Source organism: Cydia splendana, unplaced genomic scaffold (genome assembly GCF_910591565.1).
Source record: "Cydia splendana unplaced genomic scaffold, ilCydSple1.2 scaffold_131_ctg1, whole genome shotgun sequence".
Lineage (NCBI taxonomy): Eukaryota > Metazoa > Arthropoda > Insecta > Lepidoptera > Tortricidae > Cydia > Cydia splendana.
In genome coordinates this window covers 17,442-35,274 of record NW_026946853.1, presented here as the reverse complement: position 1 = coordinate 35,274, position 17,833 = coordinate 17,442, and the positions used below count along the sequence as shown (strand labels likewise).

Here is a 17,833-nt window from a genome sequence, read left to right as displayed (position 1 = left end):
TGTTTTGAGTTAAACTGTTTGTTTTGAGTTAAACTGTTTGTTTTGAGTTCAACTGTTTATTTTGAGTTCAATTGTTTATTTTGAGTTGAACAGTTTATTTTGAGTTTAAAGAGTTTAACAACTCGCTGGCGTAGGGTGATAACAAAGTTTAACAACCAATCATGCAGCGCACTGAAATTTAATTACAGGGTAAAATGGATTCCGATATTGACACCCCGAGATCACCTAGACTGTCGTCACGAGCACGACGGATGCAGAGTCGCGAGCGGTAGACGCTGAAAATCAGCGACGGTGAATCTACCACAGAGGACGCTGTGGACTGCGACAGCCGAGCGGGGAGGTGCCTGAAGACAGATGCCGTCACCACAGCAGGCGCTGACGACGGGGCCTCTCTCAGATGACCAGTACGAAGAAGGCGACGCTCAAGAGGGACTTACAGTGGAGGACGTCATCAAGTTTGTAACTAAAGTATTGTAATTTGAAAAAAAAATAAAAATATCTGAATTCAGAGAAAAAAATCATTAGATAATTGCATCTGTTAATTACAAACCTGAGTAAGCCGTTAATGTAATCACGTAGCTTCCCCAAAACATTATTTCCATAAACAGTTCCTACATTTACTATGGAAGGTCTAAAAATTCGATTATTGATGTCAATTATTATCGCTCATGCTGTGGTAGTTGTTTCTTTCTTCTTATTCTAATATATCAGGCAAAATTTTATTGCTCGCGTCATGTTTGTTATACTTAAGTAGAACTTAATTGAAAATAAGTATGTTACAGTACTAAAATCAATGCAATGAAATTTGGGCTTATATTCTATAAGCACGTGCCGATAATAATGTGTCTATAACCCTGCGTGTAATTAGGTAAAATAACTTATCGTATGGGGATGTAAATTTTAGTAAAAGTAAAGGGGTTGACAGTGTGGACGATGTATTTCGTGAACCTTTACATGATTAGTAGTAAAAGTAGGTATTTAAATATCCCTTTTTATGTAACAATAATACTAGTCTGAAGAATAAATACCGTTTACATCTGCAATACCTGCTACCATGAGTAAATTAAATAATTTGAAGTTTACCTCTACTTGAGTTGCTGTAATTCTTTGTATTATTTTATTGTATTCTGGTGTACAATGAAGAGTATTGGTATTGTATAAACAGACTACTTTTAACTAATAGAATTGAAAAGGCAATAGGCAACACGGCCGAGTGTGATATTATTTGTTGATCGTGCACCGGAGGTAGCACGCAGTCGGATGGCCGAGTGTGATATTTCATAAGATTTCAAGAATAAATTATAATTATTTTGCGTGAGTTATGTTAAACTTATGGCATTCAGTGGGTAGTGATTAAAAATGTGTTTTGTGTTTACCCGAATATTTGTTAATTAATCTGTGGGTAGTCGCGAAAATGACCCTTCTCTCCTACCCGCCAATTCTAATGAGGGAAAAGTATAAAATGTAACTTACCATGGGATGGGGGGATCATTCTCGCTTGGCGCTTGAACCAGTAACATGTAGCACGAAGGTTACGGCTTGTTAACTAAATATTGTTAAAGAGTGTTGAAGTAAGAAGTTGGAGTAAAATAAAAGTAATTGATTGTACGAAGGATTCATCACAATAGTAAATAGCATTTTAACGCAAGCTTCAATAATTGCAATATTTTTCGTTCAATTAATTAACTTTTTTCTTCATTTAAACTTCATAATGGGACAATTTAAAATCACTAAAGAAAAGCCGAGCAAGCTTCAAAGCAAAGCTGACTATTTTCAAAGATTATTTATATGCTTTGCTACCTAGCAGTGAGCTTAATAGCGTATAAATGCATGAGCTTACCATGCGACATGCCAAAATGTCAGAAATGTATAACGATTTCGATTCCATACAAAATGATATAGAAAGCTTGACGGAAATTCCAGATGAGGAGTACGCAGAGCGGACTTCCTTCGAAGCCCGGTACTTCGGCGCCATGGCTGCTGCGCAAGACCTGCTCAGCAAGCATGCCGCGCCCGCCGAACCTGCCTCTGCGGTGCACGACAGTGGATCGGTGGCGGGATCAGGTGATGCTGTATTCTCAAGTAAGCCAAACATTAAACTTCCAACAATTCATCTCCCGGCTTTCTCTGGTCGATATCAGGATTGGCTAGAGTACCATGACAGTTATAAATCACTAATACACGATAACACATCCATACCTAAAATTCATAAGTTCCACTATCTAAGGAACTCTTTAAAAGACAGTGCGTCGTTAATCATTAAATCACTAGAGTTTTCAACTGAGAATTATGATGTTGCTTGGGACTTGCTGTGCGAGCGTTTCAATAACAATCGCATTTTAGTAAATAACCATATTCAAGCTTTGTTCAGTATAAAGCCAGTGACTCAAGAGTCTTCTAAAGCCTTGCGTAGTATGATAGACTGGGTAAATAAAAACCTAAGAGCCTTAAAAACATTAAAATTACCTACTGAACACTGGGATATTCTAATTATCCATATGATGTCTAGTAAGCTTGATTCAGTCTCAATGCGCGATTGGGAAACCGAACGTAACAAAATTGTAGGTATTCCCACGTTTAGTGATTTCACAAATTTCTTGAAGGGTCGTGCGGCCCTCCTTGAAACCATGGAAGAGGCTCAGAATCAATCAAAGGTTCCTCGTAGGCATAGTGACGTCACGCACAACCGCCCAAGAACATTTGTCGTAAATGAGTCTTTTAAACAAAAACAACATAAATGCCCTGTATGCGCAAACTATCACACTATATACCAATGCCCTAAATTCAAAGCTATGCCTATAGAATCTCGCATCGAAAAAATAAACCAGTTAAGTCTTTGTACTAATTGTCTTCGCGCAGGGCACGACGAACAACGCTGTCGACTTAGTTCATGTCGTTTGTGTACCAAACGTCACAACACTCTGTTACACATTAACACTCAATCCACAGAACCACTGGCTAGCAAATCATCTACTAAAAGTGACGGTGTCTTACCTGGCGTGCAGGACCAATCTAAACCTGCACAAGACAACATCACACTATCTTCTATACATCGCAGCCAAGCTCTTCTTTCCACTGCTATAATCAATGTTCAAGACCACTCTGGTCAAACACACAAGGTCCGTATTATGCTAGACAACGGATCAACGATCTCATTCATCACAGAATCTTTACAAAAACAATTAGGGATACCCAGTTATTCCACATTTACCTCAGTTAACCTACTGGAGGACAAAACAACAAAAGCCACTAAAAAATGTGACGTCACTATATCGTCACTATACGATCGCAATTATACAACCGATGTTGATTGCTACGTTTTATCTCGGATCTCCGATCTCATACCTACTAATCCAATTAATTGCAATGCTTTCGAAATTCCCTCTCACATCCACCTCGCGGACCCATCATTCTCGGAACCGTCAGAGGTGCAGATGCTGCTGAGCGCTGACATATTTTGGGATGTACTTTGTCTAAATAAGATATCCCTAGGCAAGAATCTACCATTACTAGTCGAATCAAAACTAGGGTGGCTAGTAGTTAAATTACAAAACTCAAACAAAACAAAACAAAATACAGTCCACTGCCATTTCTCTAATACAGAGCTAGATCACAAACTAAACGATTTTTTTGATAATCTGATAGCGAGTGTGAACGAATCTTTACAAGTACTACCACGCGCCACTCGGATGGGAAATTTATTGTAACGGTACCACTTAAAGAATCCCCCGAGGTGTTAGGTAACTCTAAAGAACAAGCTTTGACAAGATTTCATTCATTAGAGCGCAAATTCAAACGGGAACCGGAATTCAAAGAGCAATATACTAAATTTATGAAGGAATATTTACAATTAGGTCATATGTCAGAAAATATAGACTCTCAAAACGATACATTCTCTTATTTTCTTCCACATCATGGAATTTTGCGCGAGGGGAGCCTCACAATAAAATTAAGATCTGTTTTTGATGGATCAGCTGTCACAAGCTCAGGGAAGTCATACAATGACATTCAACACATAGGCCCGGTTGTCCAAGATGATTTATTGAGCATTCTCATTCGATTCCGACAACATAGATTTGTTGCAACTTCTGATGTAGCTAAAATGTATAGACAGATTTATGTAAGGGAAGATCAACGAAGTTTGCAGCAAATCCTATGGCGGCCTGATCCCACACAACCAATTAAACAGTACAAACTAAACACGGTCACATACGGCACGGCCTCAGCTCCCTGGTTAGCGACAAGAACACTAAAACAATTAGGTATCGATTGCAAGGACGAACTTGCACGTGAAACGATTTTGCATGACTTTTACGTTGATGATTACATCACTGGTCATGATGATGAACAAACACTCATACATACATGTCAAAATGTCATTAGCGAGCTAGAACCCGCTCATTTCATGTTACGAAAATGGCGGTCTAACAAACCGTCCATTCTAACTCAAATTGTAAATGAAAACAATGATGATGATTTTCTAAATCTAAACAACGATGAATATGCCAAAACTTTAGGCCTACTTTGGGCTTGTAAACGAGACACATTATTGTTTTCATTGCCACACACAATTAAAACACCTAAAACAAAACGCACTATTTTGTCCACTATAGCACAAGTGTTTGACCCACTGGGCTTAATAAACCCTTGCATGTTACAGGCAAAACTCATACTCCAGTCACTTTGGTCTCAAAATATTCCATGGGACTCCCAGTTACCAGCCGAGGTTGACTCACAGTGGGACCAGTTTGTCAAATACTTGCCAGATATTTCCAAAATCGAAATTCCTCGCAGAGCACTTTGTGATGATTTCGTAACTGTTTAATTACACGCATTTAGTGACGCATCAATGAAAGCTTACGCTGCCTGCGTATACATACGCACAGTGTCTATAAGCGGTAACGTAAATGTACATTTGCTCGTTGCAAAAAGCAAACTGGCCCCACTGAGGCAACGACTAACAATTCCAAAATTAGAATTGTGTGGCAGTCTCCTAGCTACACAACTAACGAAAAAGGTTGTAAATTCATTACGCCTGAAAGTAGACTCAATATATTTTCACTGCGACTCAACCATTGTGCTCGGCTGGCTAAAAACTTGTAAAAAACAGCTTAAACAAATTGTCCATAACAGAGTCACTGAGATTACTAACGCCTTTGACCCATCAGCATGGCACTATGTCCCAACAGATATGAACCCTGCTGACATAGGGTCTAGAGGTCAAAATGCTTTACAGCTCAAAAATTCAACTTTGTGGTTCCAAGGCCCACATTTTTTACACCAAAAAGACATTCAATGGCCTTTGCAGCCTCAAAGTGTGGATGTTTCTGATTTGTCTGAAATCAAAACTCGTTGTAATTTTTCAGCATCTGCAGATATACATGAAAACGATTTCACTGAAAGGTTCTCAAACTTTAGCAAAATGCAGCGCGTTGTAGCTTACATGTATAGATTTAAACACAATTGTCAAAATACAAACAAACGAGTTGGTCCATTACGCATTTCAGAATTAAAATTAGCATTGTTTTCCTTATGTAAAAAGGTACAATCAGAAATATTCAACAAACAACTTTCATTGCTCATTAAGGGCGCACTGACACCAAAAGATAAAATAATAAAACTAAATCCATTTATTGACCAGGACAACCTTATCAGAGTTGGAGGACGATTATCCAACTCAAACTACGATTATGATACTAAACATCCTATCTTGCTACATGCATCTCACCATATAACAAAAACATTGGTACAACATTATTATAGAATACTTTTACATGCAGGACCCCAATTGCTGTTATCCATGTTACGTCATAAGTTCTGGATAATAAACGGTCGCAACCTTTGTCGGAAGATAACACATGATTGTTTAACTTGTCTTCGTTTCTCAGGTCGTACTTACCAGCCTATCATGAGTTCACTTCCTGCACAGAGGTTGCACGCTGATCACCCTTTCACACATACAGCCACAGATTATGCTGGTCCTATCCTGATATTGAACAGAAAGGGTCGCGGCGCTCAACTAATAAAGGCATACATAGTTGTGTTCGTCTGTCTGGCAGTGAGAGCAGTACACCTCGAGCTCGTCACCGATCTGACGTCTCAAGGCTTCATTGCCGCTTTAAATCGATTTATTGCCCGCAGAGGTAAGCCGGCAATATTATTTTCAGATAACGGTACTCAGTACACTGAAAAAAAAACCTGGTACTGGTAACCAGAATCTGGTTAGCTGTACTATATTATCTTGTTGTATATGTGACGACAGGACACTTTGTAAACATAACCAGACCATTCTTTTTAAATTAAATTTGTTAATTCTATGAAGTGTATAGTAGTGGGTATAAGACTTTTAGTAAACCCAACTAGCCGGTCTGTTAATGGTTACTAAATAATAAAGTAACATATACGTTCCTGTCCTGTTGTTATAACAAGGTACACTGAGAGAAAAATCATCACCAGGAATTAATAAACAGTTCTGTACTGGGGGAAAATATGAAGTTTTAGTAGTAATCATGAAAGTTTCACTATTTCTGTAAAATTTATTTATTTCTACAAACAGCTCAGTAATACTAAATCTAATTTCAGCAAACAGACTTTAGTAAATGGAGCATTAAACAAAGTTCAGTATTTGTTACAATCCATTTTTATTACTACTAAAATTCTCCGATTTTTACTAGTAAAGTTTGTGATTTTTGGAAAAAAGCAACTGTGATTTCAAGTTATGATTTTAGTAAATGTCTCACTTACATAGTTTTGTAATATCTAAAAAACGAGTTCGCGGGAATAATATTACCCCATTTAAAATAACAATTCAGTTGTTACTATAGCGACATTACAAAGTTTACTGGTATTTAGTAGATATACTTGTTGGTGTTTATGTTCACTGTTGTACCAATCACTAAACGAGTTTTGTAATACCAACACAGCGAAACGAATGTTAGTGATTTTAGTAAAATTTACTACTTGCTACGTTCATTTGGTTAGAGTTAGTATTGTGTCGGATGTCGGGCGGGCGTGTCTCGTGTCTTCTTTGTTTAAAACATACTTAAGTTAAATAATAAATTTAGGATATATTGTGGGCCATGGACATATTAACCCGCGACCTACTGTGTAGTTGGGGTCTACAGGAATATATTGTTCTGCAACTTCGAGCTAGCTGTTGTTATTCTAGTGATAATGACATCATAGGTAAATCTAAACTGTTTGCAATTCCAACCTCCCTAGCACAGGTGCGCCGCGAGAGCATGTTGCGCGCGTAATAACTACTAGTCTCTTTCTGAATGTATGAATAAGAAAGGAATGGGTAGAATATCTCGACAGGCTTTTATAGTGCCTCTTTAGTACAGAGATATACTACCAAATGCTTTTTTATTCATACAGACAGAAATAGAGACAGGTAGCTACCACGCGCGCGACATGCTCTCGCGGCGCCCGTTTGCTAGGGGCGGAGGAATTGCAAACAGTTTAGTTTTTGCCTGTGACGTCATTATCTCTAGAATAACAACAGCTAGCTTGGAATCGCAGTACAGTTTAGTAAAACCTATAACGTCATCGTCTCCGATATTGCTAAAGCGCGCTTAGAATTACAAAACGGTTAGTTTTCACCCATGACGTCATCACCTCCGATATTGCTAAAGCACCTCTCGGAATAACAAAACCAAATTTCTGAAATTACTCTAGCATACTTCAAATTACAAATATAGAAGTTGTATTACCTACTAAATGGAAATTGCAAAAGTCAATTTGTTCCTATTATAGTTGACTCTCCTTGTCCCCGGATTAAGTTTTATTTTTGTAATTCTAAGTGTGTTTTTGTTAGTTTTTTGTCTCAGTGTATTCAGTATATGTAACTGAACGATTTGTGCGGTGTACTGGTTTTATATTGTTCACGTTACCAGAACGCACTGTGCTAATGGGGCTTCTAAACGAGCCATATGTTCACTGCAATATGTGGCCGGCAACTATTGGTGTCCTCTTACTCACATGTTAGAGAGGGACACTAATAGTTGCCGGCCACATATTGCAGTGAACATATGGCCCGTTTAGAAGTCCCTTCAGCACAGTGGGTTCTGGTTACGTGAACAATATATAACCAGTACACTGCTCTTCTAGTAAATACAGACAAGTTTTTAAGCACACTTATTTTTTTTTATTTTATTGATCAAATAACTAACACAGCATTACAGTAAAACCAAGGCACTGTGACACTACAAATGGAAAAAACGTTTTGTCTCCACAAAGAAAACAATAGACATAAAAATGACATACAAATTAAACATTGGATTTGGGCGACGACGTAACAGCGTGGCTACGTAGCGTCGTCTGACTCGGCGTAGGATTCGGCAGGTTGCCCCGGAACCGCCGAAACACCACACCCTTCGGCCAGAAGGCCGCGCTTGCGATGGTGTCCTGCAGAGGCCGCGGCACGCGCACTACAAATGAACTGAACTGAATAGTGACGCGACTGTAGCTGGTGCACCCTCAGCGTGTAGCCAGTCTTCCGGCGGACGTACTCCACCACCTCGTCGGCCCCGGCGGAGTAATGCAGGCGAGACACGTAGAGCGCCTTACTGGTGTCGCAGCTCGTAGGCCAGAATTAACCGGCTCCGCAGTGCCACACAGAGTTTTACGAGGCGCCCTGCGCGCCTTGCGTTTCCTTTCCACCAGTGTGAATCCCTCCTTATCCACATCGGTGCGGGAGGACTTTTCCTTAATCGGAGCCCGCACATTTCACTGTGTCAGCAACACGCACTTATACTATACACTTGTACTAGTTTACAATAAAATTATGGACAGGATCTACGAAAATAAAAACATCGACCGGCCGTAACGTAAGACGCTGGCGTAATGGCTGCCGTTCTGTGATTTGCGCAATTCCTTTCTCCGCCCCCCGCCACCCGCGCATACACCGTGGTGTTGGCACAACTGTTTGATTCGTTCAGACTACAATGCATTATAGTAACCACAACATAATAACTTGTAACGTGTACACTCGTATCTTTATTTTTATATATCAATAGTTAGTGTTACGATGCATATATTAAACGAGACAAACGTTTAATATTTACAACACTTGCATCTTTACATATACAACGAAATTGTAAGCAGTACTAAATTGCATTTAACTAGAATTAAACAGTGATGTTTAAAAAACAAGTTTTACACGATACAACATTTTTTGTTATTACTACCGGATTTTAGTAGGTATAACTATATTTTTAATTACTATACGTTCTGGTAGTATTGTAGAAAATTATTTTTTTCGGTGTACGTAGGATCATGTAATGAACTAGCTAAAATTTTAAAGGAAACCAGTAATCACATAACGGCTTACTCTGCAGAAAACGAAATAAAATTCAAATTCGCCCCAGCTTACAGTCCAAATTTCAACGGTTTGGCGGAAGGATCAGTCAAGTCTGTAAAATATCACTTGAAACGCGTTCTATCTATGACTAATTTAGACTACGAACATATGAATTCGGTATTGGTTCATATAGAGGGGATACTTAACTCTAGGCCTCTCACTCCTCTTTCTTCTGATCCTTCAGATCTCGTTCCTTTATGTCCAGCACATTTCTTAATTGGGCGAACGATCACATTGCCACCTGCACCCCAGGTGGAAGAAACTCGACCACTTACGACTCTCTCCAAATACATGCGAGTTCAACAGCTCAAGGCTCATTTTTGGAGAAGATACTCAAAAGAATATATTTCAGAGCTCCAGTCCCGCAGCAAGTGGCGCACTCAGGGTGCGCATCCACAGCTGGGCGAGATGGTCATCATCAAGGATGACCGCTTACCACCCTACCGATGGCTGCTCGGACGAGTCACAGCCCTCCACCCGGGCAGCGACGGCGTCAACCGCGTCGCCGACGTCCTCACCACTACGGGGACCCTGCGCAGGGCATACAATCGGCTCTGCCCACTTCCATCGACGTTGGATCAGGCAGCTCCTGACCCAAGGGGGGCAGCCTGTTAACGCTCCATCCATGTGTGCGTGCGCGCACACATACACGCTCCATCTACGCGGTGCCGCGGCCGGCGGCAGCCGCCATTCTCCTATCCGTTACGACGCCGACACCACATATCGCTCGGTCGCGCGTCCATACATTTTCTCATTTCCAAAAACCATGTAATTTAATCGCTCAGTACATTAAAAGTTGTAAAAGTCCAAATTGTGTCGACTACGTCATTTCACAACAACCTGCGCCAACATCCTTATTAAATATAAACTAAGATTAATAACTGAACTCTGTAGGGCACAAGCGGTTGATTTCGACCGGTATAACTTCTTTAAGTTTAATTTAAAGGAAATAAATTCGACTACTGGTTATTCAGCACCGAATGTTTACTTACCTACCGTAAAACGGGGTGAATAGACACGATTTTCAACTTCAAGGACGATTTTCCAAATGATAAAATTGATATTATATTATATAATTTTGATATCATTTTGAGAGTCTTGGTTAGTTCTTCAATTTTGCACTTGTGCAATAAATTTTTACCTACCCAATTCAGAGAAAATCAAAGAAAACTACCTGTTTTCTCCATATGCTTAAAACGGGGTCGATAGACACAAGAAAGGGGTGAATAGAAATATTAAGTTTTAGCTATCATAGGCATCGAATTTGGTCATTATTATGTGGATACTATATTGGCAAATGGTATATATATCTGTTAAACAGTTATTTGACACAAAATTATTTTTTCGTGTCTTTTAACCCCCAAGGCGTGTCTTTACACCCATTTGTTGTATCTAATCACCCCCTATGGCGTAACTGTTCACCCCATATGCGTGTCCATTGACCCCTTTATCACGTAAATTTGCTTGTTATTGGTTTTTAGAGAAAATTAGTGATATTATTTATTATTTAGGTACTACAGATACTATATTACCAGGTTAGCTAACTTTTACTTAGTTAATGTCAAAACACTTACCGTTAGAACAAAATTCAGACAGGCTTCATTTCTTACCTCGGCGAGACCTTACTTTAGAGTCAAAAAAATCTAACTTTTAGGCAGTTTGATTAAGTTCTTTTGGTATCAATGTAGAGAATATATAGCCTACTTTATACGCATTCCAAAAAATCTAATTTTAGAGATGTACTTTTTTAAATATAACAACTTGAAAGAAAAAGTTCAATATTTCTCTATTCACCCCGCGATTTCTGTTCACCCCGTTTTACGGTACCGATCTCGGGCTATGGGGCGTTTGCACAATGGAGGCTAATTCGCCAGACCCTTCAGAGAAGCAGATGAATGCACGCACAACAGCAAGGATTTGCCTTATTCGCGATGAGAGCATTTACCGTGTGTGTTCGAAACCTTAACCCTTTAAACGCTTTACATTATAAACAAAAACGTCACTCACACGCCAAGTTTACGGGCGCTAACGAATTTGGTTTTCAGTTTCAACAAATTTACTGATTTGTGAACACTGCTTTCTATTGGTTAAGTAAGATTTAATCCAATCATTTGCCTGGCCCCTAATTCCATAGGCATCTAATTTATTGAGAAGTTTTGCATGATAGACTAAGTCAAAAGCTTTTGTCATGTCAAGGAAAATTGACATGATCGGAGATTCCCCAATCCGCATTGGGCTAGCGTGGGGACTATAGCCCAAGCCCTCTCGCGCATGAGAGGAGGCCTGTGCCCAGCAGTGGGACGTATATAGGCTGAAATGATGATGATGACGGAGATTTATTATTAATCTTTTCAGTCACGTATTTAATAAATTCAAAACCCGCCAACTCTCTATTTAATCCTTTATGAAATCCAAATTGGTCAGGGAGTAAAATATTATGCTTTGTTAGGAAGTTATTGGTCATTGGAAATGTCTTTTCGTTCGCTCCAGTATAGGGTCCGATTTCACGAAAAAGTGCGATCCCCTTATATCTCGGAAAGTTGTGAAGATATGATATTAAAAAATAGGCTCAAAAGACGCATAATCACGAGAGCTGTAAGGTGCAAAAATAATTATTCGAGAAAGTCAAAAACCAAAAAAGTTATGGTCGAAATAGTGAAAATAAAATTAATTTTTTTCCGAATTTTTGATTTTGGTGCTCGATAATTTGGAAACGAAAAATGATATCAAAAATTTGAGAAAAACGGCTCTGGACAATTTAAACAGCTACAATTTGAGCCTAAAACAAAGACGATCGGGTTAAGGGTTTGCCCTGTAGCCTAACTGTTAGATCTGCGCAAGGGGGTGCTACGGGAGGGTGCACGACCATCAAACAAGCGAGCTAGTTTAACACTGATTTATTATACTTATTGCATTCGAGAACAGGTTACAAACACAGCGGCGCGCACTCACACATGCATACATATCTAACATCCCTCCCACTTATAGCTAGAAATATACCTTAATACTATTACAATGATCTTAACCTAAAACTAATTCACTCGGTGTCGTAACCAGAGTGCACTTGCGAGGGAGTGGCGAACTGAGGGCTGATCGCCTGTCGTCGCCTAGCGACGTAGTCGACAGTTGGCGTTGTCGGACCTCCGGTCTGGGCCGGGTCTGGGTCTACTGATCTGGCAGTTACATCCAGTCTCTCTCCCTCTTCTGGCTGTGATGGTGACTGCTCGGCAGCAGCAGGCGGTGCAGCGCAAAAGCTCGTGGTCGCGGGCGCGACAGTAGCGGCCAGCGCGACGGCTTCAGACGACGACGACGGTATGTCCGGCACAACGTCGGGATCCCACTGCGAGTTATCGCTATGTATGGGGAATGGATGAGCTCTTAGTTGGTCAATGTGTCTGGTCACCTCGCAGTCCAGTTGTGGTATATAAATTTGGTACATCACTTTCCCAAGCTGTTTTTTTACGATACCTTCCATCCAAGTGATTTTTTTATTACTATTGTTTGTGTATTTAGTTAACCACACGTTATCATTAATTTTAAAATTGGGTCGCTGAACTCCTTTATAATATTTAGCCTGTAAGGACTGGTGTTGTTCCACATTTTCAATGAGGTCTGTGGACGAAGGAGACGGTGCGAACGGATTAATCAAATCTAGCCTCGTTCGTAACTCCCGGCCGTATACCTACTAACTCGGCGGGTGATTTACCCGTGGTACTGTTTTTGGAGTTCCTATAGTCAAATAAAAATTTGCATATTTTTCCCTGTATAAGTTTATTATTTTGACTGCTTAATATAATACCTTTAAGGCCCTTTTTTACTATTTTAACAAAAGACTCCGCTTGCCCATTACTCGATGGATGGTAAACAGGAGATAACACATGTTTTATACCGTTAACGGCGCAAAACAATTTAAAGTCTTGCGAAGTAAAAGAAGTGCCATTGTCGCTCACAAGGGTGTGAGGTATGCCAAATCGTGACATGAAATCACATAACCGTTCAATAACCGCTTTCGACCCGTACGACGAAACCATATTGTAACATTCAACCCATTTGCTATACGCGTCAACAACAACTAGGTAAACGTGATTATTGAACGGCCCCAAAAAATCAATATGAAGTCGGTAAAATGGGTGCGGGGGCACCGGCCAGCTCGCCAGCGGCGCCCGCCAGCCGCTCCAGCGCGGCGTCTACGCCAGGGAACCACAGTCTCTTACGCGCCTCGGCTTTCATCTTCACTATGCCGAAGTGAGAGCTGTGTAATTCATTACAAATACCAACCCTTAATGACGAAGGAATGACAATCTTATGCCCTCGCATTAAACATCCATTTTCATACGATAACTGTGATCGACAATAATAATATGGTTTTAATTCTTTATCATTTGTCTTCCTAGGCCACCCATTCATAACGTAATGCTTGACCGTGCTAAGTACCTTATCGCGGCCAGTTTCGCGCTGCAGGTCGGCCAGCGTCACGGGCAAGCTACCCTCAACTACAAAATTGACGTAAGCGGTTCTTAACTCACATTCCTCAGTCTCGGCCTGCCCCGCCTCCCCTGCTTCCCCCGCCCCTGCCACCGTCCGCGTCGGAAGGCACGCTCGCGATAGATAATCAACACTATTTTGTTTACTACTTATATACTCAATAGTATAATTATAGGCTGATAAAAATATCGCATAGCGTTGCAGTCTGTTAGCGGATATTTCGGGGATGCCTTTATGCGGACCAAATATTGAGAGTAGTGGCTTGTGGTCCGTTCGCAACACAAATGGAATTGACCGACCATACAAGTACTGGTGGAACTGCCTAATTCCAAAAATAATGGCAGTGGCTTCCTTCTGAATTTGCGCATACTTTTTTTCTGCTGACGTAAGCGTTCGGGAAGCGTAAGATATGGGTCTTTCCACTCCGTCGGAACCCAGTTGTGAAAGAATGGACCCCAAGCCCACTGGTGACGCGTCTACTGTCAAAATTAAAGTAGCGTTAGGGTCAAAATGGGCTAAAGTACTATCAGAGGCAAGAATAGTTTTTACCTTATTAAACGCGTTATCGTGGATAGAAGTCCAGTCCCATTTTGTATCCTTTTTTAATAAATCGTACAATGGGCTTAAAATTGAGGATGCCGACGGTACAAAATTTCGGTAATAATTGGCTAGACCCAAGAAAGATTGTAGCTGAGCTACGTTCAAGGGTTTAGGCGCCTCTAAAATAGCCTTAACCTTATCCGGCGATTTCCTTACCCCGTGTTTATCTATGACGTGACCTAGATAAGCAACTTCGTCCTTGAAGAATTCGCACTTGCTCATCTGTACAGTTAACTGTGCGTCTTCTAAACGCTGCAACACCGCGGTTAACCTTTCTTTATGCTGAGTTTTATTTGTGCCCGTAATTAAAATATCATCTAATAAAAAAAATATTCCATCTATTCCTGCAAGTACACACTCCATAGCGCGCTGGAATATAGCCGGTGCACACGCTAACCCGAAAACTAACCTGGTATATTTAAATAACCCCCGGTGTGTGTTAATACATGTCAGATTTTGCGATTTTTCCCCAAGGACGAATTGATTGTACGCCATAGATAAGTCAATCTTACTAAATTGGACGCCTCCGTGTAGTTTAGATAACAAATCGTTAACCGAAGGCAAAGGATATTGATCTATTAATAACTGTTTATTAATAGTGACGGAGTAGTCGGCACATAACCTTATGCTACCGTCTTTCTTCAAAGCTGGTACTATCGGTGACGCATAGTCTGAGTGTTGAATGGGTTCTAAAATACCTAACCCAATTAACCTATCTAACTCGTTATCTATCTTTTCCTTTAAAGCATAAGGCACCTGTCTAGCTTTGAAGAAGATCGGCTTAGCGTCCGGTTTTAGGTGCAAATCGACGGTATACTTATTAAATTTCCCTAGATTGCCTGAAAAGACCTGCGGGAACTTTAAAGACAATTCATCAATAATGTTTTCGTCACAATGTTGCTCGGTGTGCCCGGGCGGCGCGGTTACGGCGTTCACACCGTGCACGGCGCGGTTCGCCGGCGCCAGCTCCAAGTTAAATTCGCGAATAAAATTCCTGCCAAGAATAGGCGGCCCCCCTTTCCTAACCACATATATGGATATCAAATGGGTTTCTTCGTTATACGAAATAGGTACAGTAATGACACCTAACGTTGTAATAACCTGGAGCGAATAATTATATAATTTTTTGCTTGGGTTCGACAATGGCAATTCTTTAAAATGGGAATTATAAAAACTTTTGGTAATAACGCTTACCGCTGCCCCACTATCTATTTCGAACTCCAAAAACAGATCACCGATCCGGACCCGCTCCGTCATGGGCTTGCCCTTTACGCACCGAATATTGTAAAATTGCTTACCGTCGTCTCCTTCGTCCTCATACCCTTCTTCGACGAATTTCACTGTGTCCTTGAACGTGCACATCTTACGCAAATGTCCTTTTCTATTACATTTTTTGCACTTATAGTTTTTGTAGCCGCATTGATTAGATTTATGATTGGTAAACCCGCAAACATTGCACTTTTCTTTTTTGGAGATGTTGAACACGGAGTCCGGGCCCGCTGCCGCCGCGTCAGCGCCGGCGCCCGTTGCGCTCGCCCCCGGAGCCTGCGCGGCGGTGGCGCGGCGCGCGCACCGTACGCTCTCTGCCAAGTCGATAGCCTTGGCCAGGGTCAGCTCCAGTTGATTCTGTGCGAACAGCTTATCCTTTTCGTGTCCCGCCACCATGCCCATGATAAATTTATCCAGCAAAGCTTCTTCCAAATTCTTAAATCCGCAATGTGCCGCCAATCCTCTAATCCTGGCTGCCCACTGAGTGTGACTTTCACCTGGCCGTTGCGTTGCCGAATAGAAGGTAGACTTCTCCGCGAAGCCGAGTCGCTTTGGAGTGAAGTGATCGTCGAGGATTTTGATTAATTTTACGTACTCCAATTCTTCCACCTTACTGGGCAATGCCAGGTCACTAGCTAACTTAAACGACGATTCGCTTAATGCACTTAATAAGATCGCTCTTCGCTTGACCGCGGACTTATCGGTTTGCTCATTTATGTCGTTGGCAATAAACCACTGACTTAGCCGAGATTTATAGCTGACCCAGTCCTGCGAAGTGTGATCAAAGGTCGACAGAACGCCAAACGTTGCTCCCGTGGCCATAATTATATTTTAAACGCGAGTCCGAACGTCGCCACGTGTTAGATCTGCGCAAGGGGGTGCTACGGGAGGGTGCACGACCATCAAACAAGCGAGCTAGTTTAACACTGATTTATTATACTTATTGCATTCGAGAACAGGTTACAAACACAGCGGCGCGCACTCACACATGCATACATATCTAACAGTCAAAAAGTCAGAACGATATTTTTCACATGACATTTATGACTTCATGTTTCGCAGAGTTCGTTATCGGTGTTTGTTGTAAATTATCGGGATTATGACGGCAGAATAACACTTGCACTGCGTGGGCTATCAAAATCGCTGCAGATTTTTCTTGGTCTAACTCTATCTATCCTGTTTGAGACGGTCGTAGATAACGCACTATTCGACAATCTATGCATTCTTGTGGTGGTGGAAATAGAAATAGAGGTAGAGGTAGAGGTAGAGGTAGAGGTAGAGGTAGAGGTAGAGGTAGAGGTAGAGGTAGAGGTAGAGGTAGAGGTAGAGGTAGAGGTAGAGGTAGAGGTAGAGGTAGAGGTAGAGGTAGAGGTAGAGGTAGAGGTAGAGGTAGAGGTAGAGGTAGAGGTAGAGGTAGAGGTAGAGGTAGAGGTAGAGGTAGAGGTAGAGGTAGAGGTAGAGGTAGAGGTAGAGGTAGAGGTAGAGGTAGAGGTAGAGGTAGAGGTAGAGGTAGAGGTAGAGGTAGAGGTAGAGGTAGAGGTAGAGGTAGAGGTAGAGGTAGAGGTAGAGGTAGAGGTAGAGGTAGAGGTAGAGGTAGAGGTAGAGGTAGAGGTAGAGGTAGAGGTAGAGGTAGAGGTAGAGGTAGAGGTAGAGGTAGAGGTAGAGGTAGAGGTAGAGGTAGAGGTAGAGGTAGAGGTAGAGGTAGAGGTAGAGGTAGAGGTACAGGTAGAGGTAGAGGTAGAGGTAGAGGTAGAGGTAGAGGTAGAGGTAGAGGTAGAGGTAGAGGTAGAGGTAGAGGTAGAGGTAGAGGTAGAGGTAGAGGTAGAGGTAGAGGTAGAGGTAGAGGTAGAGGTAGAGGTAGAGGTAGAGGTAGAAATAGAAATAGAAATAATTTTATTCGTGAGCACAAACACAAAATAAAAACTTATACAGAGAAACATAAAAAAGAAAAAGTGCCACGAAATGGTCTCACCTCAGCATGTTGCTGGCGGCTGCTAGCAGATAGCTGATGCTGAACCCTGGCAGTACCTAGTGGAGCTCGGGTTTAATACAACATAAGCACACGCTGTTTTGGTCATCGGACTCGTCTCGATGAGCACTTAGGAGAGTAGTACCCAA

The 17,833-nt window shown here is 41.3% G+C and overlaps 1 protein-coding gene and 1 pseudogene across 1 annotated transcript; one reads left to right on the top strand and one right to left on the bottom strand.

The window, feature by feature from the left end:
* Nucleotides 1-1,721: 1,721 nt before the first annotated feature.
* On the top strand, nt 1,722-10,004 carry LOC134805512 (uncharacterized; annotated as a pseudogene).
* A 2,398-nt stretch (nt 10,005-12,402) lies between these two features.
* LOC134805511 (uncharacterized) lies at nt 12,403-16,731 on the bottom strand. The gene is made up of 2 exons (XM_063778803.1): nt 15,745-16,731; nt 12,403-12,944 (listed from the first exon to the last, which is right to left on the bottom strand). Exons 1-2 carry the CDS (start codon nt 16,535-16,537, stop codon nt 12,931-12,933), a joined length of 807 nt encoding a protein of 268 aa, XP_063634873.1. The 5' UTR covers nt 16,538-16,731; the 3' UTR covers nt 12,403-12,930.
* Nucleotides 16,732-17,833: the final 1,102 nt, after the last annotated feature.